The sequence below is a fragment of the Odontesthes bonariensis genome, chromosome 4, assembly GCF_027942865.1.
Source record: "Odontesthes bonariensis isolate fOdoBon6 chromosome 4, fOdoBon6.hap1, whole genome shotgun sequence".
In the NCBI taxonomy this organism is placed as follows: Eukaryota; Metazoa; Chordata; class Actinopteri; order Atheriniformes; family Atherinopsidae; genus Odontesthes; species Odontesthes bonariensis.
The window spans coordinates 5,815,623-5,842,548 of record NC_134509.1 but is presented as its reverse complement, the minus strand read 5'-3'; the positions used below and the strand labels follow the sequence as shown (position 1 = coordinate 5,842,548).

Genomic DNA, 26,926 nt, shown 5'->3' with positions numbered 1-26,926 from the left:
TAATTTTTCAGAATTTATCATTTGGATACACAGCAAAGGTGTTCATCGGTGTGTGTTTGGTTACACGAACATTTACCATATTTCAGGAAAGAGACAAAAAAAAAACTAAGAAGAGAAAGCAAAAGAAGAACAAAAGAATGACAAATCAAAAACAACAGGAAGAAGACGGTGGCCAACAGATTATATCATAAAAGCAAACCAAAACAGAAAGGACAGAACCCAGTGATGTGTTTCTGAAAAACAGCACACTCTGAATCATTAAACAGAGTCAATGTGTTACATCTCTAACACAATGTAAGGTTTCATATTTCTGTTGGACATTTCCTGTGTCCGTTTGACATAAAAATCACAAAAGTGGAGCTGGACTTGTGCCGTTAAAGGAAACAAAGCAGTTCTGCCAGGAGTGAAATAAACTCTACACGAGTAAGCAGAAAACAAAGAAGAAATCTCTCTTTCACTGAACAAAACAAAAAGTGTTCACTTCCACAGTGAGCATTAATCACATGCATTTTATTTCGACATGATGCGTACATGGGGGCAAAATGCAACATTTATACATTATATACAAAAGTATTATTTATATCTGTGTGAGAATTCAAATAATAAAAACTGAAAGTTAGAATCCTTTAAATTTTTGCATTGGCCTTTTTTTTATGCAAAGTTAATGATTAGAGGACGAGATTAATCCTCAGCTTTCTCATCTTTCTACTGGTGTCACAGCATGTGACAGACCTGCTCCACTGCCTCACAGATTCTAGAACAAATATCTCGTCAGCATGGGCCAACCAGGTGTGACAAGTTTTTTTTCCCCAGGAGGTTGTTATCAGATGAGTTAAAAACAAAACCAAAGACATGTCTGATATGATTACAGATGAGAGTAAAACAGTAATGACGATGCAGCGTCCCTCTGCCAAAAGTTACATAACGAAGCAGGAACACAGAAATACCCGTCCTTTTAAACCCCACACACTACTTTCCAAAAACCATGTGACCTTTCCCCAGAGAGGACATTAAACAGCTCTATTAACAATTGTTTTACATCTGACAAAAAAAATAAATTGGTAATCTCATGAGATTTGCACACAACCCATGAACTATTCAGTGACTAATGCTATGGGCTCAGTTATTTTTTTTTAAAGCCTCACGAAGCCGCCCCCTCTGCTAATTTTCCCTCATGCTTATTCAGTTTAATATCAGTAAACTGGTTTGGAGAAACATCATTAAGCCTATATATGTAGTGACAGTAAAGCAAATATCTGAACTCGATATCTTCCTTCTGACTTTGACATAACACAAGAAGAACAAAGAGGTATCATCTTCAACCATTTCCTCACACAACCAAGACATCTGATTGGAGCTCTTCAGTGATCTCACTTGGGGTCCTTAGCTGGGTCTATTTTGCACCTGATGTGGTTGTTTTAACATCCCTTGGCCTGAGGGCAACCCTCTCGTCTTCTAGCTGCTCTTGGCATGGTACAAAAACAGTATGTTCCTTATCATTTCATTTAGACTTGACTCAGTGCCTCTTAAACTGTTTTGCTGGTGAGCTTGTATAAATGGGTAGCTCACAGATTCTTTGGTAAATCAGTGATACAAGTTATTCCTGGTTATACACAGTTGTTTGCAGTAGAAAAGGTACGACAGCGTGGATGTCATACGAGGAAGTGCTGATTTCAGAGCTTGCCGGTAAGGTGGCATATTTGTGTGACCTGCAGAGAGAGCGTGAGAAAGATTTTAGGCATTTGATAAAGTGCATTCTTAGTCTTGATATGAGCGTTGGTGCACACATTAAGAAGAGGAAAATCAATCAATCATTTGCAAAAACTTTTTAATTACCTCCAGGGCACGCTGTCTTAACATTTTTCATTCGCCTCTCCGGAATCACCTGGAAACAGAGTTAATATCAATGCCTCAGTAAATGATACGTTCCCAAACTGCAGGTTTATTTGAGGTTCCCAGAGTTTCTAAAAGTAGAATGGGAGGCAGAGCCTTCAGTCATCAGGGGAATAACCTGCCAGTAAATGTCCGGGAAGCAGACACCCTTTCCACTTTTAAGACCAGGCTTAAAACTTTCCTTTCTGATAAAGCTTATAGTTAGGGACGGCTCAGGTGATCCTAAAACATCCCATTGTTAAGCTGCTATAGGCCCAGCCTGCTGGGGGGTCTCTTATGTCACACCTTTCCTCACTTTACTCTCTTTTTCCCCCGTTTAATTTCTCAAATGACATTATGTATATGTGACATTATTGTGGTCATTAACTGGTGTTTCCCTGTTCCAACAGATATCCTTTGAATGGTGTTACAGTGGGTTTTTCCCCTCTTTTCTTTCTTCTCAAACCCCAGCTGGTGGAGGCGGATGGCCACCCTTCCTGAGTCTGGTTCTGCCAGAGGTTTCTTCCTGTTAAAAGGGAGTCGTTCCTCTCCACAGTCGCCTCAGGCACGCTCAGGACGGGAGATTGGACTGAAGACAAGTTTCGGTGCAATCTGTTGGTTTCCTTAGCTAGGAAATTGTTTTTGAATTGGGTCTATATGAATGAATTGGATTATTTTATAAATAATTATGATTACAATTAATTGAATTCCAATTGGCTTGAATTGGACTTTATTATCTAAGTGCATTGAGATGACATTTGTTGTATTTAGCGCTATATAAATAAAAATGAATTGAATTGAATTGATGAAAAAAGCTGTTATAAGTTAAAGGTGCTCTTTGAAATAAAAAAATGTTGAATTTGAAATGTTTAAGAGTGAAATTCAACTACAGACATCAACATAATTGCCAAAAAGATAATCTATGAAGTTATATATTTTTTAAAAAGTCTATGTTATAACCAGCTGAGAAATCCAACTCAGATTGTTTGGGGATGGACCATATTTTACTGTAGCACCGCTTTGCAACACCAGACACTAGCCCTAAGCCCTGGAGACAGAATAAGAAGCAGTAGCCTGCGCTCGCAGACAAACTGAAAAAATAGGAAAAAACAAACTGCTGGCTGACAGAGCACCGAGACGAGTAGAAGTCGGTCAAAAACACCGTAATTACAAAAACAGACGCTCCTGCTGAGAAAACACCACCTTTGTCACCATACCCTCCCAAAAAGAAACTCCGTTCAGCATCAAAGATCCAAGATGACAGAAAAGGGCCAAAACAAGTCAATGAGCCTCCTCTGTCTGTGATGTGTGTATCACCACAGAGGAACGCCTTTTTTTTTGTTTTTTTGCTGCCAAATTAGTCAGAACCCAGACGTGAAAAGACCTGCAGTGTTCATCTGTGTGCACATTTTAAACGCAATCGGTCAAATCGCTGTGGTGTTGATATACATACCTTCCTCGACGTCCATGTCCCGTGTCTGAACTGCTTCATGCTGACCTGCTGGAAAATATGAGAACTTTACGTGAGATTTCTTGTTATGATGGGCGGATGTGAAACCATCACCACACGAAGGAAGTTCAAGATAATCAAGCGCAGACAGACCCCAAGTGAAATGTAAGTCAGGTTATAGTGACTGTGATACCCAGCGATACGCTGATATCACGGTACTACAAACGGTATCTTTCCACACAGAGTAAACCCTGTAGAGTCTGATACCCAGTTAGTCCAGGGACAGTAGAGATTCTTGGTCAGTGATGAAGATGTGACTCAGCGTGATTTGTAAGGAAACAACGCAGCTGAATACATGTTGAAACAATGCTCAGACTGAGTGATTTTGAATTGATGTTCTGACTGCTGTGTTTCGTTGTTAAACAATGTGGGAAAAGTCAAAAAGAAAGGGGGAGGGGGGGGGGGGGGGGGACCCAAAAGACTCCTATTTAATTCTGAGCAGTTAAGCCGAAAAAAAGGAAGCGATTTAACACCACTCAGTAATCTAAGATTGTTTCTAAGATCTGTTTCAGTCACGTTGAAACAGCTCGAAGAAAAGTTGACACAGAAATCAGTAGATTGAACCCGCATTCAGATCTTCACGTGAATATTAGTCCCTTCATTCCGAGGAAGAAAAGAGTGGAAACAGCAGCCCCAGCTTGGCCAGGGATAAACGTACCCATAAGGGGTGTGGTAGAGGGCCTCCGGGCCTCTGTTAGAAATTGAAAAAAAAATGACAAGAGCAAAAACAGTGAGCGCACGTCCCCTCTAAATATCTACCACTTCACAATTTCAACTTGCTTTGCGTTCAGCTTTTTGAGAGATATCCCGTGGGACGTTTTGGAAAATGCCGTCTGATGATTGAAACCATAGAAACTGCTTGATCTCGTGTTACAATGGAAGGTACTTTCCCATCCTCAGGGTCACTAACTAAGGCATTCAGCAGGTTCCTCTAGTTTCTGTGCAGCAGCTTCCTCCTACATGTCTTTGTTTACAAAGACGACGTAATAGATCCTCACACGACAAGTGACAATGTCAGTATTCGGGTGTCGCGTTAAAAATCTATTGAAACTTTCTATTCGATGGATGAAAAATCACCACAAAAAAAATTGTGAACATCTTCTTACCCCCTGCTGCGTCCTGTGAGCCGAGTTCCAGCCTCGTTTTGGCTGGGCCTTAAAAAATAAAGCGTTTTGCTTCATCAACGCCAAAACTCAGCTGGAACTCGGCTCACAGGACGCAGCAGGGGGTAAGAAGATGTTCATAAATGATATTGCTAATATGGGATGTCATACAGCTTCATGTCAAAAGAGGCGAACTATCCCTATAATCCGTCTATAACTGTAGAAAATGGATGGACAATCGTATTATTTATTTTTTACATAAACCTATATAATAAAAAGCAATACAACCCAGCACTCATCTACCATTTTAAAGCTGTGCATTCATTTTACAGCAGCGTCTCATCCTTAGTTTTTACTTTCACGTCAGGTGTGATCTTATCTTCTCGTTCATAAATATTATTTCATATTTCATCCAGAAATAACTACATTAAACTAAAAACTGTTTTTAATTCATATTAGATGTTTTTTTTTTTAGTTAAAAAGACACAAAATTCAAACAACAACATGTGTGTGTGTGTGTGTGTGTACTCACGTCGAGATCGCCTTATACGAAACACCAACAAAAGCAGCAACCCCACAATTAGCGATCCGATGACCACGACGGGAGCAATGACTTTGGAAGTCAGAGTCAAATTTTTTGGGTGTTGGTCGTCAAGCCCTAAATTAATCCAATTTAAAGAGTACGATTAGTGCTTTCATACTCAAAGGCCTGACACAAAAGAGAAGAGGATGTAATAGTTCAAATGAGGTATGCATACTCGTGCTACTTTAGGAACTTACATGAACATTCCTTTTACTCCCACAGCACATTTTATTTCTGAGAGAAGCACTAACCGCGCGACCAGAAATGAAAGTAAACAAGAAACATTGTTGCACCACTGTGTTTTTGAACTAATCTTTGTGCTTGGCTGACAGCTCAGATGGCTGTGATTTATCCTGTTGATGAGTTTTTCCACCAAGGTGAAAACAAAAAAAACAGCTTGTCCACATCATGAGGAACCTTGCCCTGTCTTATCTGCACTGCACTATCATGCCAGGCGCATGCGAGGATCGATTTGTTATTCTGTTTATTACTGTTTATTTGTGTCCCAACAAGCCTGCAGCAGTTGAGCCAGCAGATTTCTTTAATTATGCATAAACAAAACCACCAGGTTACAATAAAGAGAAACCAAATCCTTTTCAGTGAAGCAAAAACTCCCTCCTGTTTTTTTTTAATATAGTTAAACATTGATACTCATACATAGATTGTGAGTCCAACCTCCCACGATGGCAATTTGCTCTTGGCTCTGGGTTGACTAACCCTAAACCACACTGTGCTTATGTACACTGAATTTAAGGCACGCCAGAAAATGACTGTCAAAAGTATTGCCTGTTAATATGTAAACACGTACCTTCTGGTGATGACATTAGGAATGTGGTCTCATCCACTTTGACGCTGCTGGAGTTGTACAATATGCAGGTATATGAGGGTAAGGTGGATCCTGGCAGCAAAGGCAGCCTGCTGATGAGCTCAATCAGACCATTTTCCATCTTCACCACCTCCAATGTGGAGCTCTTGGTCCAGTCCCCTTGGTGTTCGTCCACCCAGTGGAGAGAGCCTTCTGGGTAGCCACTGTGAGACTTACAGATCAAAGCGTTGTTGTTTTTCTCAGCGACATGCTCTACTGTGGGTGTGCTGTATTTAGCTGTAAAAGCAAAGAGGGAAACAAACATGACCAAAGTGCTGGACATTGCACCATGATGCTAATCACATGAAACCCATAAAATGTATGAAAATATGATCTGATTACTATTTAGCAGATATTTAGCGGATCAAATTTTGCTCCCTGGTGAGGTCATTTTGTCGAAAAGAAACAGAGATTAAAAGTGAGATGGATGGTATCATTTAAGAGGAAGACCGGTTTGCTTGGCCACGAAAGCTCCCTGTTCTTGAAAGATAATTCTCCTCGTCCTCTCCATATAATAAAGAAATAAAAAAAAAAACAATCCATCCGTCAGTCTCACCTGAAACTTTGAGGCTTGTGGTCTGCTTGTTATCACCGATGTCAGTGACTACCGTGCAAGTGTACTCTCCCTCGTCTGCCACCTTAGTGTCGGCGATGAGCAGGGACACGTTCCTGTTCTTCTTGTCCCAGGAGTCCACAGCAAAGCTGTAGCCTGGTGCCTTCTTCAGATCCCTCAGGTCAAAATACAACAGGGGATCGGCTACTCCTGCCTTTTTCCAAATGACCGCAGTGATTTCAAAATCCGATGTCTGGTGCTGTGAGGGTTTGACGACACATGACAGCGTGGACTGATGCTGATACTGCCCCACGTTTGTACTTTCACAGTGCACTTCCACAAAAGCTGTACAAAAAGAAAGGAATAAAAAAGTGAAAGGGAGGTCACACAAGTACATCACGCGTGAAATTATCAGGTTATGAAAATATTATAGCTCGACTGAACTTACATTGGGCCGATTTTCCAATGAACATGAGGAAAATGAAAATGGTGGAGGTACCACTGGAGGCCATGTTTCCTTTTCTGAAATGACACTGAAATGAATGACTCGTGTAAATCATATCAGTTTGAATGTGGCCTTCAGTTACAGTCATGTGAAAAAGGCAGAACATCCTCTATCAGCTCTAAAGTTGAATATGTCAGGAAGACTACAAAACCTGGGAGCAACCTCAGATGAACAACAACACATGACATATTCCACTGTGCAATTACTGAAACCTTTTTTTTTTTTTTTTTTAAACTAAACCAAAATGTGGAAAAGCCAGGTGTGTGAAAATCCAAGCACACCCTTATAGCTTCACTAGAAATTCAGAGGGTACCTCACAGCCAGGTGCTGGTAATCAGACGCACTTCAGTTACTGATCATCAGCAGGTGTGAGCACCTCTAGAAAAGAAGAAGTCCGTTTCTCAATGAGCGTACTTGTCTGTACTTGCGTACTCGTGTACTTCTGAAACGTCATCACCGAAGGACCATGTACTTTTCCAATTCAAAGTATGCATCCAGACAAGTACGCTCCACATTCCCGGATGTGCGCTTGCTCCGCCCATTTTATCGAGTTTGCTTCTGTGGTGACTTGTGTAGACTTCAGACAGCTTGCTGTCCCAGAAAGCAGTGCGGCACGAGCGATGATGACGCTTCCGTTCCAAATGCACAATGAGCGTACTTGTGTGCTTGTGTGCTCAGAAGTCCGTACTTCTGACAAGTCCATACTTGTAAGCACACGAGTACGGACTTGCGTACTTGGGTATTGAGAAAGTTTTTGTCAGTTTTTGTCAGTTTGCTGGTCTTGAGCATTCAGGTGTGTGTTAACACAATGCCAAGGAGGAAAGACATCAGCAGTGATGCATGTTAAATGCCAATGTTCATGACAGTGACAGTATCAACGGTCCGAAGCAGTCATGATTTAGGCTTGCTCTGCAGCCACGGGACCTGCACACCTTGCCACCTCATTGAGTCGATCATGAACTCCTCTGTACCAAAGTACTCGAGTCAGATCTGAGGTAATCTGTCCGACAGCTGGAGCTTGGCTGAAACTGAGTCACGCACGCAACAGGACGATGACATCAAACACTTCAGCAAATCTACAACAGAATAACTGAAAAAGAAAATAATCTGTTCACTGTAACCAGGTTAGAGAAACTCGTTCTCATTAAAAGAGGACAAAGGGCTCCGATTTGTCTCTCAGCATCCAGCACGAGAACTTCGTGGACTGCTCCGAACCGAAGAAGAATTGCCTCTTCCTCAACATGTGAAGCTTTCGGAGCTGGTTCTTAGTTTGTCACCAGACTGGGCAGATTCGGTTTGGATAAAATTATCAGGGGGGAAAACATTCCTTTCATCTATGTAATGTGACAGTCATTGACAAAGTGGAAGTGGTGGTCCATTCAGGGGCTTTCCGTAAAGTACACGCGCGTAAACTCAAAACAGAAAGTAAAACAGAAGTGCTTTGAGCTCTGACCTCCCATTTACTTGCCTTTTCACTTTTATAATGCAAAAAGAGAGCTTGCTTCAGCGACAGTGCTTTGTTTTACGTGCTGTGAACGTCAGCATGAACGCACACAGAAACCAGTCCGACCAGATGAATTCAAGGAATTCACGCCGCTGGCAAGGTCACTCCACTCCACATCACCCACATCACAAGACAAACAAGTCATATTGAAAGAGAAAGTCCACTCAGGTTTTTTGTTCTTTTTCACTTGAAGTTATTTTTCTAGATAGGGAAGATATGTGCAGTGTAAATAAGACTCAACATCTTATCTCACCACTTTCCTCCTCATTTTGACCCACTTCACATGTATGACCCCCTCACAAAAGCACTTTCCCATAGAAGTGATCCAGCTGCTGCAGCTGTGTCCGGAGGGACATGCCAGAATGGGTCTTCAGAGCCCACTCGACCCTACAACAGGTCATCCAAACGGTGCATCTTAGAGAGACAAAATGTCAGGAGGGACAGTCTGCAGAGCGTGACAGCTGTTTCTTTCCAGATGTGTTCAATCTAATGTAATCTTTTTTTTGGTCTTTCATGGAAGACAATGGACAATACGGCCCTGGTGGCCTGGTCTGTCGGCGCACTTCTTGTATGTTTTGCAGAAGTATTACTGTCGGGACTTTGCAGATGTGTCTGCACTGTGTTTCCCTTTTTTGGCTTTATAAGATAGATTGAGTAAACATTGACAGGAAATGTGTGGTAGGTGAAATAAGTGGGAAAGGCCCCCACAACATTTCTGGCTCAATTATTTTTTTTTCATTTTCATTCACTTTGGATGATTGTCATGCTGCTCCTCGTTACTTGGTTGTGAAAAACTGAAATCTGATGTACAAGCTGAAGACATCAGAGGGGCACTCAGTGATCCCTCCAATTTTCTGGGCCTTTCATTTAAAAGATGAAGGGTCGAAAACACTTAGGAACCTTGGCACCAAATGAAAAAAGACACTCCGCGGTCGGAATCGCGGAACAGACCGTCACTCTGCTGCATAAAAATGAGAGTTTCAAAGTCGGAAAAAACAAACTCGCTGACCAAAAATAAAGTCACGCACTCTAATATTTTGTTTGACTGCTTTTAGCTCTGAGTCAGAGACACACTGGCCTTGTTTGGATAAACTCTGGCAGAGTCACAACACTAATTTCCATCGAGAGTTTCACTCTTTTTTTCTTTATTTTTTTCCCCAGAGATGTCCTAAATGAGGTCTGTGATGCTCAATTCGAGTGCAAAGACAGTATTTTACACTCTCTGGACCGCTCTTTCACAATTTGAGAGTAACGAATTTTGGCACTGTAATCTTGGAATATACCATCAGGGAAGACAAAAATCTACCGGAAGCCGACCTGCTCATTCAGTATAGTCAGCTGACCTCATTTTGTTTGTGTGTGTTTGTGTGTGTGTATGTGTGTGTGTGTGTGTGTGTGTGTGAGGGGGGGGGGGGGGGGGGCATAACATCGCTGAACATGGCCGATGCCACCCCGGATTATTTGCAAAGGTAAATCCAGTGTATGTTTAAACAACTCTATTAGAGGTATCAATACTTCAAAATCATAGATAGCAAAAAAATAATGGTAAAAAAAAAATAATAATTTCAATCACTCTTATAACTTCATCTGAGAGCCAGCATGTCCATGTGGGGCCCATAAGGTTTAAATTTAGGCTGCAGATAAGGGTCCCAAGTGGGTTTGTCCGCAGTTTCCACGGTGGCCTCACCTGTGTTTGCCCATATGGGTTTCAAAGTTCAACTCGAAAGGTTAGGGGTTAGGGTTACCCTAAGCCTTAAAGTGATACTCCGGAATAGATTCAACCTGGGGTCATTTGAACTGTGATATCCAGCCAAGTAGCCCACCCGCAGTTTTTTCGATATTGTACTCACAAAACGATGCATTTGGAAGTTTGTGCATAGTCCAGGAGTTAATTATTATCAACACAAGCCTGATAGCTTCTCTGCAGCTAAAGCTGCGTCGACGTCACTTCTGGGAGTTGGCAGCTTGAAAATAAGATGAGGGTTGATCTACTACTGTAGACAACAAAGCAAGGCTGCTCAGTTTCTCCATTGATAAAATAATTTCACAACTCTACAACATAAAAATTCATAAAAAAAACATGTAGAATATAGCATATACTTTGTTGTCTACAGTAGTAGACCAACCCTCATCTTATTTTGAAGCTCCCAGCTCTCTGATGTGACGTCGACGCAGCTTTAGCAGCAGAAAAGCTATTAGGCTTGTGTTGATAATAATAAACTCCTGGACTATTTTCAAACTTCCAAATTCATCGTTTTGTGAGTACAGACCATATTTGTAAGCCAATATCAAAAAAACTGCGGGTGGGCTACTTGGCTGGATATCACGGTTCAAATGACCCCAGGTTGAATCTACTCCGGAGTATCACTTTAAATCATTACAAAGGCAACACAGATAGACACATCACACAAAGTAAAAGAATGTTCACATTCCAGTGTTTCCCACAAAATTTTTGGAAACTATGGGGGGGGGGGGTTGGGTAAATTCACGCGGCGTAAATTTGTGCGACTGCAGATTTTATTTTATTCATTCAAATATATAAAAAAAATACACAATAAAACACAACAAATTAAAAACAAAAAAGGAATGTGTGCTGGAGATGTCAGAAACCCTTGTGGGCTTATGAGGAAACCTCATCTTGTCATTAAAACCCAATGATAACAATTTTAATAGAAAATATTTACAGGTTAAAACTAAACTTCATGAAAAATATGAATGTATCTTATACAGTGAATACTTATGCCTTTTTGAGAAACTTGAAAAGGTTTTCCTTGATAACAAAGGGTGTGGGAGGATTCTATTTACATAGAATATTATGTAAATACAATAAATAGCTGTATATATCTCCTTCAATGAAATATTTTAATGAGCAAAAAACGGGGCCTTTCCTGCAATCTGACCGTGGAACTCTACCCGTGCTCGTGTGTGAAGGGCGCATATTTTGCAACATTGTCGCGAGCTTTAATTATATTAGAACGTTGTTTAAGTTCCTGTTGTTACATTGTGTTTAATCGTGTCCTGAACACACAGTTTAGGTCAGTGGCGGCTTTTTCGCCCTCGTTATGGTCAATGCAAACACCCATACCATTTCAAAAAAAAGTATGCAGCCTCATCAACTGGTAAAATATTGCATTTTATTAAAGCACTAAAAATTCATGGCAACAAGGGTAGCCTATACATTAGGCCTACTGAACTCATGTGTGTGATGTGTCCCACGTCAGCTCACACAGCATCAGTCGAAAGTAATCACTAACAGAACTAATTAAGAATTAACTACATGCTGCGCGGTGGTAGCCGCAATAACAGCATCGTCGAAAATAACTCAAAACTCAAAAAAATAACTATGCGTACATTACTGCTCGGCGGCAGCTGGCTTAACAGCATTTAAAAAAAATTAGGCTATATAGAAAACACAATGTTGCTGGGCTAAACTTACTGGACTAAAGCTGCAGTCTGCAGGATTTGTTGTTGTCATACGTAAAGTCCTAATTTTTGGCATTTTAAGAGTTTACATGATCTATCAGAACGCTTGAAGTTGAAAACGGTGACCTCCGTAGTCGCAAAATGCAAGAAATGCTTATTTTTTAACCGAAAAATAAAAAGTTATTCAACTTCCTGTCCCGCCCCATCAAAACACATGAGAACTCGTGCACGTAGACGTGCACGCCAGATGCGCCTACACGACTCCTCATTCATCAACTCACCTGTCATTTGCGATCATGGAAGACACAGTAAGTAGACTAGCCCGTAATGAAGTTCAATAGTCCAGATAAATAAGCGTGGGGACGAGCCTACCTTGTATCGCGCGTGCACAATCGGTGATTGACAGGCAGCAGAGCCCAGCTCGTAACCTGATTGGTCACCTTTTACCGGTCCGGTCTGCAATTTTGTAAACAAACCTGCTGGCTTTGGAGGGACCTAGCGGGACATATAGGGGACCTAGAGAACTCATTTTTTTTGTATTGGGGTATTTAATGTACTACTTTCAGAATCCCCGGACAGTTCCAGGCATTTTGCTTGAAAAAGAGTTGCAGACTGCAGCTTTAAACCAGGTGCCATAATATCATAAACCACGTCTCATTCTCAGCCTCCTCATGGAATGAGCCTACACGCGGCACGCGAGTCCTGAGTCTTAACTTTATTTTTGTTTTTTGTATTTTTGTTTTGCATTACGGAGTAGCTACAGATGTCAATAGCAACTTTGTATCGACCGGAGCAGAGGCTCAGTTGGTCAGAGACGTGCTTCCGTTGCTTGAGTCGGAACGTTTGTGTTTTGAGACGCATGTTCGAATCCCGATTGGAGGTGACTGTACAATAGGTTTTCATGAAATACATTTTTGTTAGCTCCCCACCATCTCGCAATGCACATTCAGCAGGGGGTGCAGCCGCACCCCCTGCACCCCTAGTTCCCACGGCTATGTATGGGCCCTACATGGACCTGCTGGCTGTATGTACAGCCCAGTGCCTTCAAAACATATCATTATAACTTATTCCAACTGATATAAAAGAAGAAATGTGATCAACAGAGTATGACGTGCACTTACACGCACACAAAGGTTTGCCACAGGAACTTCTGTGTAGCTTTTAATTATACATACTCTGTTATGATGCTGCCAAGTTGTGATAAAAAATTGTAATTACTGTAAAAACAAATAAACAGCTGGCTATGCATTTGGGGGCCTAGAGGCCATTAATTAATGCCACAAAGCCAAAATTGCAAATGCACCACAACAAAATTGCTCTGACTATGGCTGCAGATAAGATGAAGATAGAGCAAAATATCCTGCACCTTTGTGCCATAAAACTTCTTCCAAAGGCCTAGACTAATCTATTACTAATCTATAACTCCAGACAGTGTCGGCAATAAAGGCCCCCTCTTATCAGCACCTCTACTCGTTATTTCAGGACAGACTTACTGCAGGTTCCTTTGTTTTTCCATTTGCATGTTGAATCTGAGAGTAAAATTAGTCTCATTTGAATGGAACTACAACCTCATGAAGAACTTTTTTCGCATGCAGTCATGAGCTCCAACAGGTAAAACATTTTGTCAGCCGTGCTTAAAAGAGGAAGCAAAGACAAAGAGGACACCATATCAGATGGACATTAAGGCTAAGGATTCATATAGGGTTCGTGAAAGAGCCGGTGTTCAGTCGATTTGTCCTACTTGTCGAGAATTGCTACTTTGTGGTTTTACGCATGCCCATAATGTTTTGCTACCCTGCGTCTGATTGTTTTCTCTTTTGGAAGACATGCAAAGTAATAAAACACTTATCGTATTAACAAGCAGTTATCTTAACATGCACAAATGGGGTGTCATTCACCATTAGATTTTTGTATTTGGGACACTTCTGTCTTTATTTAGGTGACTCTGCTCCACCATTGTCATGAATGCATTTGAGAAGGAGGAGCATTATTTGAGTGGCTTTCATGGCTCTCATATCTACAGACAATGTCACTTATTTTTAAGTCACAGACCAAAGATTTTGCGCAGACTCGAGGGATTGCAGGGTCACGATCGACCAGACTAAAACTAGATTTTTTTTTTAATCGGAGATTATTTCCCATCTTGGTACGATTCAGTCTCATCGCCATGCGTCACTGAGCAATTTGTAAAAAATATATATATATATATTTTAAACTCTTCAAATTAAATGTACGATTAATCAAACACGTTTGATTTTTTTGCTTAACCCTAAGCAGTGACAGACAGCCTGGGTTGAGACGTATTCTTCCCGGATTCATTCCGACTCTGGAGAACGGTGGGACATGTTGGACTCGTATGAAAAGGCCAGCTTAACGCGGACACAAATTCAGTTTAGGTTGAATGAAAAAAATAATAAAAACGCGGCATAAATAATACATTCACTGACATTCACTAACATCTGGGCTACTCGCCTAAAGACTTGTGACACACTAACCTCCGGAACAAGTTTCCGAACGAGGTGTTGCAACACGTCGCCTTAAGGAACGACGTAAACAGTCCGTGTGGGGGTGAAACTTACCTGACAAGCTCCTCTAAACGGTCACCACTGTGTTCCCTCTGATGGAAAACTGGAGTCTGAACTGCCCAGTAGTAACTCAGACTCATTTAACGTTACTTTCACTTTCGGTATGACTAACCGAAGCGCGATAGGCTCGCTGTGGCAATGCCTGCCTTAAAACACGCAACAGTGTTAAAAAAAAAAACCAAAAAAAACCGGAGGAACAAGAAAGACGATAGTTGTTTGAGTACAATATATGGTGGCATTAACATGACTCTCATGGAGACATATTTACCCTTCTTTTCCTCTCATAAAATGACTGTAATCATCCTCATGACATCAACACAAGCGGTAAGTCTATTAAAATGTTATCTAAAAGTGACGCACAAGTGAGAAAACATAGATGCGTAAAGGACAAACTGCGAAAGAAATCCATGATCAAAAGTGATTTTTAATGTTAATTTCCACTTGTGCCATTTCTTGTATTCAGATTTCTGCAGTGACTTACATCCAGCAACAGGAATTGGTATAGGATGCAAACAGACATGTCTCGCCATACAACACGTACTAGAAAAACAATACACCACAGACAAAACATCAGGTACCTGAAATGTAAATTTTCCTGTACGACAGCTGGTGGAGGCAGCGGTCATCAACAGTACAGAAGCAGGAGGGTGTTTTGGTTTTGATATTGTCACATGAAACATACAAAAGGATTCATCTAGATTTTTCTGTATGCACTAATAATAAATGTCTTCGGGGAATAGCAGTGAAAGGAAGGCTGGGCTGTAATAAGGTCACTTGTCAATCTAAGATGGGTTTACCAGAAACACTTAGAAGTCAGGACCAACAACATTCCATTGATTGCAAAAAAAAAAAGAAAAAAAGTGTCTATTAGATGCAATCTGGAAACCCAACCTTGTTTGATACTGAAGCCTAACACGCAGACATGTGCGCTTTAGTGTAAATTTACCTATAAAAACATGGGGCGGTGGGTTACCGTAATGTAAGGTTAGTGACTACAATATAAAAAAAAGGCTTGCTCCAACTCTGTTGCCTGACATCTGATCATCTGAAGACTGTCGACAGCTTTCAGAGCACCATTACAGAAATGTGTGCGGCTTCTATGTGGATCATAATACTAGAGTCAGTAAAAAGATTTCTTTTTCATGCAACAACAGTACAACAATTATTCCACAAATAATAATAAGTTTAACAAAAAAAAACAATGAAACAGGTTAAATTAATAATAATTATAATAAAAAAAATCTTCACAGTTAAGTTTCTTCTCACATTCGTACAGACCAGACATGCATGCAGGGGGGGTGGGGGGTAGGGGGGGGCGACACACAATGCAAAAGGTTGTTTCTTTGCTTGTGTTCTACAAACTGCTTGTTTAATCACCTTCAGATTCTGCTGTTGCAATAAAGTCAGGGGAGATTTATGATAGGCTTTTATGAGAAATGTGAGCCTTGTTCCTGGCAGGTCTAATTTCAGGGGCAAAGGCCAACTTTGAACCATACAATAAGAATACGTAAAGTGCTTCTGTCAAACTAAACAAACAATAAAAACAGTACAAAAACATCCTTTAAAAAAAAAAAAGAGGTATCAAAACAATGCACTTGGGGATATGGAGGAGACTGCTGGACATCGGATGATTCCTGTGGTACAGAGAGATGAGCTGGGGGTTCTTGTTTGGGGGGGGAAAAAGAAAAAAGCTCAGAGATGAGTGGAGGTAAGGGCGAGGAAGGTGTGTGGCATTCAACCTAGGATGAGGCTGGACTTGCCCCCTGGGGGATTTCGGCGGCCAGATGGTACACCTGCACCTGGTGCACCGGGTTCCTCAGCCTGAGGGGGCTCCTCCTGCTGCTGCTGCTGCTGCTGCTGCTGCTGCTGCTGCTCTGGAACAGCTTCCGGCTCTGCAGCGCAGCTTACTGAACACAAAAATGAATGCATACGTCACATTTGCAAACACAAACAAGAGAATAATCGTTATATTTCAGTCTAGAGAAAAGACCCTTTGGATGCTTGGCAGGCTCATTTTCTGGGAATCTACTGTATAACCACACAATAAGAGACTATCAGTCAGTCAAAAGGCGGATAGTCAATAGTCTTTATTCCAGAGTGGCACTGCCCTAGAGGCATGCAGCCTGCTGCAGTAGTTCTGGACATACTGTGTGCGATTGTGTGCTTGTGAATTTCCCCACTGTGGGACCGACAAAGGTTGATCTTGTCTTTCTCTGCCATCTTCTTGTGAAACCCCTTTTCAATAATGGTTTGGAAGCCGTGCTCCTGGAAGGACTTCTGCTGGTAACTCTGCCAACTTTTCACATCCAACCTGTTGGAGCAGCTATAACTGGGCTTTCTAAAGCCCTGGTAGTGCCTGGAATGAGACCCTGAATCAAGATGAGTTGACGAAGAGACGTCTGGGATGCGAACCAAGAAGGGAATGGAGAAAAAAGGTGATAAAACCATGTCTTCTTTTGACCAGTGTGAGATCACCGGCAGATAAAATGGACAAACTTTGACCCAAGACGAGGACAGCTGGGACATCAGGAGTGCTTGTTCACAGCTGGTGTGATCCTGGTCACTGAGAAGGAAAGTCTCTGCACCCCAGAGGTTGAACTGATGGTTGTGAGTTCCTGTCCGTGTTGTTCCTGCCAATGCTGCATGCATCAGCACCTAAACCCACTGATGGCGACCTCTGAACATTTCTACTAAACCTTCCTCTCTGCTACACTTCAACTTTCTACAAATCTGCCAGCCGATTTATGATTTTTATTTTTTGTATCCGTCTACAACAAGGGCATATTCTTTAAATCAATTCAAACTGCAGCAACATTATTTCCCTTTGGAGATTATTAAAGTCTGATTGAATCGAATTAAACTGAATTTTGCGCTTTCAGCTGCCTCGCATCCAAAACTAACCAAAAAGTTTGGTATTGTCCCGCTCGATTCTTCCACAAGTAATAACTAGTAATATCTACATCCTTACTGCTGCCAAAGACGAGTCAATATTTATTGAACCATTCTTGAAAAAGAATGGACTCGACATTCTGAAAATAACTAAATGTTTTGACAACCAAATACTATCACATCCCCATCTTTCCTTCTTTCCTTCTTTTACAGGTTTTTAGGTTAAACCTGACTTTGCAGAAATCTGTCAGGGGAGATAGATCTGGCCATCCAAGCATCTAAAGGTGTGGGAGGAGCTGATTGTATGCTTACCATTATCACGTACAGAGTCATCTCCATCCTAATTAAAGCAAGAAGAGGATACAGAGAAGAAGATGTCAGTATTCAACTTCCTTCCATCAGGCTAAAGAAATGTACACACATGAAGAAGATATTTTTTTTGCTGTGTTTGGCGTGCAAATGCAACTTTATCAGCATGATGCCTGCTTGTTGTACGGAAACTGCAAATGTAAAAGTCGAGGCTAAATTTTCTGGGTATAAGCATGCTTGTGCTTTCAGGGCAAATGTGGCCGCCAGTGCAGTAGGAGAACTCTACAAAAAATCTCCTCCACAATATGGAAAAACAAAAAAAAAATCACCTTTTTCCTGTGGTAAAGACAATATATTTAGCTGTTTGAAGTCACTATCAACTCACAAACAGCACCGTAAGTACAGCATCGGTAACTGCTATTAAAAGAAAATCAAACATATTGGCCGTGTAAGCAACAGTTCTTAATGTTAGCTTCTGAAAATGTAAACAGGAGTGGACAAAAAGGGAGGTATAGAGTTTTTGGAGTGCGTAGTTTAAGCATTTGAACCAGTTCAATATACAACTTAGATTGTGTCTGAAAGAGGAAATTGTGTCATATCAGCGGCCTTTGGTCAAACTGCAGATGACGTGCTCCAAAGGGTTATTCAGTAGTACAGATCCCAAAGAGGCAGGCGCTAAGGCACCATGTCGCAGACAATAAATTCAGGGAAACTGTATCAGCTTGTGAAAAAGTGGCACAGTACGTCTTCTTTAAAAGACTAGTTGAGACAAAACAAGCCTACAGAGAGTCGTATCTCTAACCCTAGTTAACACAAAAAAGATAAGATAAGTCATAACTGACTTCAAGGAAGTCTTCCTAAGAAAGAACTAGATCATCCAGTGACACAACAACCTTGAACAGTTTTTTCCCTCAATAGATGAAACTATTATGCAAGAGTTATTTTGCAAGGGCAAGTTATGGTTACTTTCACCCGTCTCATTTTGGCTCCGTTCTACTTCTTTGCGCCAATGCTAACGCAAATGCTGTACCTTTAAGTGACAGCAAAATGTAAAGACAGAGAATCTCAATTGATGTGATATTAAACAACTGTCCATAAAAAGGTGAATAACTGTAAATGATAGAGTTTTAGCTTCCAAACAGCACCATGCAGAACCCGCTGCCGTTGGCCTGGGGGCCCACCACTGCACGAGCTAATTAAATGTAAGCAGTGACAGAGAAAAACAGTCATACTATAAATCATGTGGAGTTATGTTGTTTGTTTGTGTGGCTTCAGGTTTCGCTTCACTTTTTCCTCAACTTGTGATCTGAGGCATGATCTTACTGTGGGAGGAGCATCTCCAGAGTGATTGGCGGTGTGGTTTCCACCTCTCCTCAGGGGAGCTGAGGGCTCACCACACAGCACACCTGTGGGCTTTCCTCCTGGAGGAGCAAGAAGACACAGTGGATCAGAGAGAGGAGACGGGCACATAAACAGACAATAGAAAATACATGTCGATTCATGTGAGTTTTATCAAGACACATCAAGGCATAATAACAAAATAACCAGGTTTTAAAAGTGAAACATAAACATATCGCATCATGTCATTTACTTTTTAAACCAAAAGTGAGTAGAAGCAACATATGAAAACCTGGGTTTGTACCCTTAAAGTGATAGTTCGGAGTAGATTCACCCTAGGGTCATTTGAACCGTGACATCCAGCCAAGTAGCCCACCCGAAGTTTTTTCGATATTGGCTGAACATCAGCTGAGTTACTGAGTTATCCCGAATAGCTTAGTACAAGCGCTAACGGACCCTGGCAGTATCTCCAAAATTACCACACTAATATCACATGCCATGACACCAAACTTCTACAGTAGTACAAATATGGTCTGTACTCACAAAACAATGCATTTGGAAGTTTGTACATAGTCCAGGAGTTTATTATTATCAACACAAGCCTAATAGCTTCTCTGCTGCTAAAGCTGCGTTGACGTCACTTCTTGATCTGGGAGCTTCAAAGTAAGATGAGGGTTGATCTACTACTGTAGACAACAAAGTATATGCTATATTCTACATGATTTTTTATGAATTCTTATGTCGTAGAGTTGTGAATTTATTTTATCAATGGATGAATTGAGCAGCCTTGCTTTGTTTGCTTTTTAAAAATACCCGGCTACGTGTGTACATAGCCAAAGACAGAGCCGTGTGCAGCCGCTTTGCCATGCTTACATTGTTTTGAAGGGAGAGGGGCTCAGTCTGTGCCACCCAGATTTGCTTTCCTCTGTGCAGTTTTCTTCAGACATACGTTCCTCTTCCACACGAAAATAGCATTTCATTCAAATTGTGTCAAATTCCGTGATATTCGTGAGATTCTGTGATTTCCGTGCAGAAATTATAGGGCTCTACTCTTGTTTTCTCTAATTGCTGAGTTAAGTCCAACAGAGTTTTCACAAGGTCCCGAGTGTACAGACTGTTTTCTGAAGTACTTCGGCCATGAAAAAAAGGGTCTTGGGTTTCAGTCTCTCATGAATTAAAGCAAGTAGGCAACATGTGTGAAAGGGGACCAAACAAAGAGAGCTACTCTGAGAACTGTGGTTTACTGATGAACTGATCTGACATTATGACCTATATTATGCCTAACATTTGTGACAAAGTTTCATTGTCACATTATCTTTCGATTTGCCCTGTACTTTAGAATAAATTGAAATGAGTAGGGGAGTTTGTTCAAGGGTCACACCAAGGGTCTTCTTACAAAAGTCTTTTCAAAGGTCATGTTGAATAATGCCAAGCTCTCACGTCCTACTGTGGGGGCTTTTTCTTCAGTTCCTAACAGAAGTAAAACTTGTTAGAACTAATAACTGTGCCAAAAAGAGGATTAAAAATTAGCACAATGCTGGCTTGTTAATTAGCAGACCTTGCACCCAGCCACTGAAAGCCTGTTCCTGGACCTTCTTGGATCTTTTCAACTTTTCAACTCACTTGAAACGCATCCACACAGTCCACTGAGCGAGTGCACTGGAGTCAGTAATCAAGTCTGTCATACATATCTACTTTGTATACGTTTAAATTACTCAGACATCATTGAATAGTGAGACAGTGTACTAAGAGTGCTCACCAAGCGTTAACAAAGGTGGTGCGTTGGCACAGTAACATGTGGGAAAGAGGATAATAATGCTGTAATGTCAGCATGAGATAGAGGCAACACAGCCAATGGCGCTCTCTGTGTTGAGCAGCCACCGAGTGGCTATAAAGAAACAGCTTGACAAAGAAGCAGACAACCTGGCTCCGTTGGATCAAGCTTGAACTTACTTCTCCAAACAAACAGGAGAAGTAAAATGAGGAAGGAGAAATGAGACTCGATCGGGTAAAATACCGTCAGAGCCACAGGCTTGTCAGTATGAATGGCTAAGAGAAGTAAAAGAAGGAAGAAAGAAGAAGGAAATGTCATATATGAAAGCTCCAATGTACATGAAGACTCTGCCCACACAAAATGTCTTTAAATATCCTCCAAGCATATTATCATGTTACTTCAGGTCCATTGTGTGACTCTGAAAAAACCTGAAGATGTTTTAGAAAAAAGCTAGTTTCCGCATCATTGTGCTGTGTTGTCTTCATGTTAGTAATTGCAGCTTTCAAAGAGAAGGGGAATTGCGTAATACATAATACCCCTCCTGTGATGAGAGTGTCCAAGCTAGACACAGTTAAAGCTACAAAAAATAAAGTTTGAACAAATGTGCCACGGAGTTCTGGAAATTTCCCCAAATGGTGCAAAGTTAAAACTTTGTGTGGTTGTGAAATGTGTTATTTTTCTGTCTTTAGTACATTTGGTTTGAATCAGCACAACAGGCTTCTGTTACGCTGCTGAGTCAAAGTCAGACGACATTAGTGTGTAAATATCAAAGGAGCATTTCAGAATTGATCATTTCAGCTAAAATTCATTTGTAAGCCTTAGAAAATAATACAGGAACATAAATTTGAAGTAGATGTTTTTTTAGGCTTTCTAAAGAAAACTGGACCAGGAAGTCATACTTTGTCTAAAGCAGAACACACGAGCGCAACAAAATGACTTCATTAGAAGGAAGAAACTCCTAACACTGAAGAACTCCAGTGTCAACAGGTCGTTTTCATAAGAATGAATGAAGTCACGATCATCACGTGGGCACGGTTACGATTATCTCTACAATAATTGTTAAGTTAAGTTAAGTTAAGTGACTTTATTTATACCCGAAGGTAGATTTGGTCCTCCGCTTTTAACCCATCCAGGTTGGCACCTGTTGACACACACGCACAGGGTCACACACTCAGAGACAGATGCCAACCTGGAGCGGTGGGCAGCCATGAAAGCGCCCGTTATGGTGACAGACCAACACAGCTGTGTGTTGACTACAGTGTTGAGATGTTAACTGCAGCTTGAGCTGGATTCAGGAATCTGGTTCTGCTCCTCAGTAATTTAGATTTAAATAAATCTCTACAAAGTAATACATCAAGAAGTGTTCACAAAAGGTTTATATTTATTCTCACAGATCTTTAGTAGGAAGTCAGTTATCTAGTTTTGTGGCAAACAACGGTAACGTTTATAAGCTTATTGTCCACATTACCATATTTAATTTATTGCCTCGATACATTCTCAGACTATTATTAAAGCTTATTGAGCACAGACGCACCAAAGGTGTTCTTTTAAGTTTAAAAAGTCAATTTCCCTATTTGTTTGAGCACTATGCAGGTGTAGCACCAGCTTTATTCCCGGTAATGTAAGATGTTACTACAGATTACATCAACTTCTGCAGAGACACTGTTGTACCAACCAAGACTGCTCATTGCTTCTCTAACAACAGGTCTTAGATAACCAGAAACATCAGAGCTTTTCTGAACTAGAAGAAGAAAGCATTTAGAGATGGAGACCAAGTCAAGCTCAGTGAGGTGCAGCATGAGTTGAAGAGGGAACTGCGCCAGGCAAGGGACGACTATAGAAAGAAGTTGGAAAACAACACCGGAGAAGTTTGTAGGGCAGAGCCAGTGGGTGCAATCTGTTCTTCAACAGATTGGACAAACTGGCCTACAGCTGGGGAGGGTAACGGTTCTGTGGAAGACCTCATGTCTTGTTCCGGTGCCCAAGGTTGGGCATTCAGGCAACTACAGACCTGTGGCCCTCACATAACACATCACGAAGATTCTGAAGCGGCTACTTCTAAAGGTACTTAGACTTCAAGTGGGATACGCAGTGGACCTGACCCAGTTTGCATACAGGGAACCCTGGGTGTATAAGATGCAGTCCTGTACAGGCTCCATCGTGTTTAAAAGATGGCTGTGGAACCCACTGTGACGTGCTGGATCCCAGACCACCTGAAAGCTAGACCACAGTTTGTCAGATTGAGGAACTGCGTCTCTGACAAGGTTGTGGGCGGCACCGGGGGCACCGCAGGGGACTGTTCTGGCTCCCTTCCTGTTCAGCCTGTTGTGTTCAACTTCAGGTCTTGCCACATCTGGAAGTATTCAAATGATACGGCGATTGTGGTATGCATCAGGAATGGACAGAAAGACGAGTACAGACAGCTGATAGAGGCCATCAGAGTGGAGTGATGAGAACTATGTGCTTCTGGACACTGCAAAGGAAATGGTAGTGGATTTCCACAGAACTGAGCCTTCTCCTAAGCCAGTGCAGATCTAGAATGTGGACACTGAGGTGATGGAGACCTACAAATATCTGGGTGTCCACTTAAACCACCAGCTGGACTGGTCCTGGAACACAGAGGCTCTGTATAAGAGAGGACAGAGCCGACTGTATTTCCTCCGGAGGCTGAGGTGCGTCACACGTTCGACCAGTCAGTTGTGGCGAGTATCCTTTTTTTTATGCCACAGTCTTCTGGGGAAGCAGCATCAGGGAGAAGGACAGGGGTTGGACTCGATGAGCTCTGTGGTGGAGAGCTGCACACTGAAGAAGGTGCGAGCAGTGCTAAAATAAAGAGCACCCTCTCCACAACGTGCTGGCTGGTCAGACATGGATGGTTGCAATCCAGAAGAGAGGCTCAGGAGATTGTTTGTCAGACCTGCCATCGGACTCTTTAAGCTAAGTGTGTAGCATCAGTCTTGGATATTTTTACTGTTTTTCCCCACCTCATCCTTTTAAGTTTGAGTCTCAACTAGAACTTAACTAGGAACTTCAGATGGACCCTGAGATTGAATGTGGTAATGTGTCTCATGTCTGTTTTTGTTTTGTGAGTTGGTGGACGACTGACTTTCCCTACGGGGATCAATAAAGTACATCTTATCTCGTCTTGTGTTTTATTTCATGTGTCATCTGTGTATTATTGTACCGAGAGAAGGGCTGGAAAACCCCATCAGTGAAAAAACTAAAAGATAAAGCCACGGCACAAAGGCAATCTGATTTACGATGGCTCCGCCATGAGCAAACTTGATATTCCTTTTGCAAATATACAGATTACATTCTATAATAAACCCTTTTATCGAACAAGGACTTGACGAAGCTCAACTCAATATCATAATTTCCCATCTCAACAAGTTTGAGAATTGGTAAAGAGGCAGAAAGCAGTTTCATCTGTTCTAGATTCTGAGAAGCCTTTGGAGGTAAACTGTGAGTTTGGTCCAGCAGACAGATACACTGTATTTCTAAAATGCAAGTATTAATATTTCCCAGCATTCCCCTGGTTATCAGTAGTTGTATGCGCTGGTTTTAAGTTAGTGTGACTCCACAGTTGGGGTGAATTGTGAAAATCTGAGGAATGCGACAATGTGAGGAGTTGGAAGAATTTAGTGAGTTGGAAGAATTTTGCATGAATACAACAAATTTTAGGACTTAAGGCACTCTGTACCTGGTGGGTTGTTCCTTCGATTAGCGTAAGGGTCCTCTGGCTCGGCGAAGACGCTGGAGGCCATCTTGTTTTTCCGAACAGGAGGCTTCTCTTCATCTGCACCAAGAGTAATGTTGGAGCCACCACCAGGTGGGCGCAAAACCCTGGAAAAAAAGAGATGATAAGAGTTTATTAAAGCTGAATAATTCAAGCTGGTTTTTTTTGTTTTTTTCTCCCCACGTGTAGTAGCGGGAGCACATGCTGGATGCCTCTCTCTCACGCAGTAAAGCAGTTATAAGGCGATGCCCTCCCACACCAGCAAATGTTTCCCCTGCATTCAGAGGATGCACTCCTCCCTGCATCCAGCCAGCTTATGCACCTGGAAAGGATAGGCACAGCAAAAGGAGTGGCGCCACTGTCTTTTAAGCTTTGCAAACAGAAACGGCAAAAGGGTGTGGCTGTCTTTCTTTGACTATCCAGAAATTTTTTTATAGACTGGTGCTATTATCTCCTTTTACAGCTGTACTTCTTTTATAAATCCTTCTGAGTTCTCTCATCTAACATGGTTTGGTTTCATGTCAGAACTTCACATTACCACGAAACACAAAGAAAGCCCTTTGCTTTTACATGTTTCCTGAAAAAAAAAGGAAATCAAAACAGAACAATATCTTTCTTTGCTGACAGAGTGGTCTCTTTGTGGTTCAAGACACACAGAGAAGGAGATCAAATTGAGTTGCATGTCTTAAGTGCCATTCATGATGATTAAGAGAGCTTCAGTGAACCTAAAACTATGGAAAAGAAAGTCGAAATAGTGACATAGTGCTAATGTGTCATCCATCTGTTTTTTATTTTTTACTGTTAAAAAAAAAACATTTTTAATGAGGCAATATGATAGCAGTCAAAAACAATGACAGTCAGGTGATATGGAAATACATGTGGCTGCGACAGGCCTACTGGGCTGCTGTATTAGACAACATCGCTCTTCGGTAACTGAAAGGTCCTGCTGGGATAAATAAAATAAAATAAGACACTGTAGACTCAGTTATTTTACCAATAATTCTTTTTTTCTTTAGAAAAAAATTTAAAAAATGAATAAGGTGAAGATTGGTTAATTATTTTAGTAAATATACTGGTATAGGGCAGTTTTTGCAATATACACACTGGTATTAAGCTGATTTACAAATTAAGTAAAATTATTAATTTTTTATTTGCATTATATATAAATATATATATATAAAAATATATATACACACACACATATATATGTATATATGCTAAGTGTCAGATGTGGCCATCGGTAACATGCTTTAATCGGGTAAAATAAGGGGCAGACCTATTGTGCCCCCACCTAACCATCTTTATAACTGATCTGAAATCTGCGGAAGCCCCACCCGACTGGAGTGAGCGAGCTGATGTGGCTTTCGTTTTCCGAACGATAGGCACGAAAAACATAAAAAAATACTAGAAAATAATGACAGAACAAACCATGTCAAATATAAAGGCTTACAGGGGTATTATCACCGAGATGCCCTGTCAGTAACCGCCAACTATGCTCACAAAAGGAGGCTGCATGCAGCCCATCTAGCTTAGATAGCAAGCTAACGTCAATAATGGGAATGTTCCATCACAACGCTTTGAATCCAAAGGTGTGGTGCCGACATGTGTCGGTCGTCTGCAGTCCCATTTTTTTTTTCAAACAAATTCCAATCTATCAATTACAAAAGTGAGTGAGCCATTAGAAAGAAAAAAATATCTTTCAAATGATCGGGGTTCAAGTCAGAGGATCCTGAACTTGTCGATTACATGGTAGCTAACGGGTTTATAACGGTCTGAACGACGCCTTTTTACCTGGAACTGCTTTTAGCACCGGGCTCCATCCCTTGATATGTCGTGGTAGTCGTCATTTTTTGCACAGAATGTTGTACAGTATTAGTAGAACTGTCGGGAAACGCGTGAACTACACCTCTATTAACAGTACTTCACCACCTCATCATTGTCTATGCTAGCTAACGCTTCTCAGTAATCTTCATCCACCTGCTTCCTCGGAGTAGGAAACGAGCTGGAGAACAACATTCTACTTCCGGTTGGATTTCCAAAATAAATCTTACGTTACATCGCAAAAGGTTGCTGAGTTACTAGTATTTATGATCAAACCTAGTGAAAAGAAATACTATATAGATATGAATATCAATAATAATGAAAATATATTAACCTTGATAAATTAGTTGTTCATTATTATGCATATTTCTATAAAAGTGACACATTTGAAGTTCGTGTTTGTTAAGAACTCCGTATTTCCGGTCTTTCTCAAACGTTTTTCAGGCAAGTGATCTCAAATGTGTGGAATGCTCGCCTTAGTTAAATGTTAAGCTTCTATGAAGCTGCATAACCATGTCCTGCTGGATAAACTGTTTCATTGTCAGATACCAATGAC

General features: G+C 41.2%; 2 protein-coding genes and 1 long non-coding RNA gene across 7 annotated transcripts; 1 reads left to right on the top strand and 2 right to left on the bottom strand.

Annotated features, from left to right (window-relative positions):
• Window positions 1–14,606, bottom strand: LOC142378294 (uncharacterized). 5 transcript variants are annotated; one of them, XM_075462612.1, is made up of 9 exons: window positions 14,498–14,606; window positions 6,935–7,008; window positions 6,490–6,831; window positions 5,877–6,170; window positions 5,018–5,143; window positions 4,041–4,073; window positions 3,326–3,373; window positions 1,837–1,885; window positions 1–1,709 (listed from the first exon to the last, which is right to left on the bottom strand). In XM_075462612.1, the coding sequence occupies exons 1-8, from the start codon at window positions 14,581–14,583 to the stop codon at window positions 1,854–1,856; spliced, it is 1,035 nt and encodes a 344-aa protein (XP_075318727.1). In that variant the 5' UTR covers window positions 14,584–14,606; the 3' UTR covers window positions 1–1,709; window positions 1,837–1,853. The 5 variants fall into 5 exon arrangements, with proteins under 5 accessions (XP_075318727.1, XP_075318729.1, XP_075318732.1 ...); XM_075462614.1 differs by having other exon boundaries at window positions 3,326–3,370; XM_075462617.1 differs by having other exon boundaries at window positions 6,935–7,019; window positions 14,498–14,586.
• Window positions 14,386–23,937, top strand: LOC142378296 (uncharacterized). The gene is made up of 3 exons (XR_012769601.1): window positions 14,386–14,827; window positions 17,606–17,768; window positions 18,977–23,937. It is a non-coding gene; the product is annotated as an uncharacterized LOC142378296 (long non-coding RNA).
• jpt1a (Jupiter microtubule associated homolog 1a) lies at window positions 14,910–26,545 on the bottom strand. The gene is made up of 5 exons (XM_075462618.1): window positions 26,341–26,545; window positions 24,514–24,656; window positions 19,025–19,122; window positions 17,705–17,732; window positions 14,910–16,410 (listed from the first exon to the last, which is right to left on the bottom strand). Exons 1-5 carry the CDS (start codon window positions 26,394–26,396, stop codon window positions 16,238–16,240), a joined length of 498 nt encoding a protein of 165 aa, XP_075318733.1. The 5' UTR covers window positions 26,397–26,545; the 3' UTR covers window positions 14,910–16,237.
• Window positions 26,546–26,926: the final 381 nt, after the last annotated feature.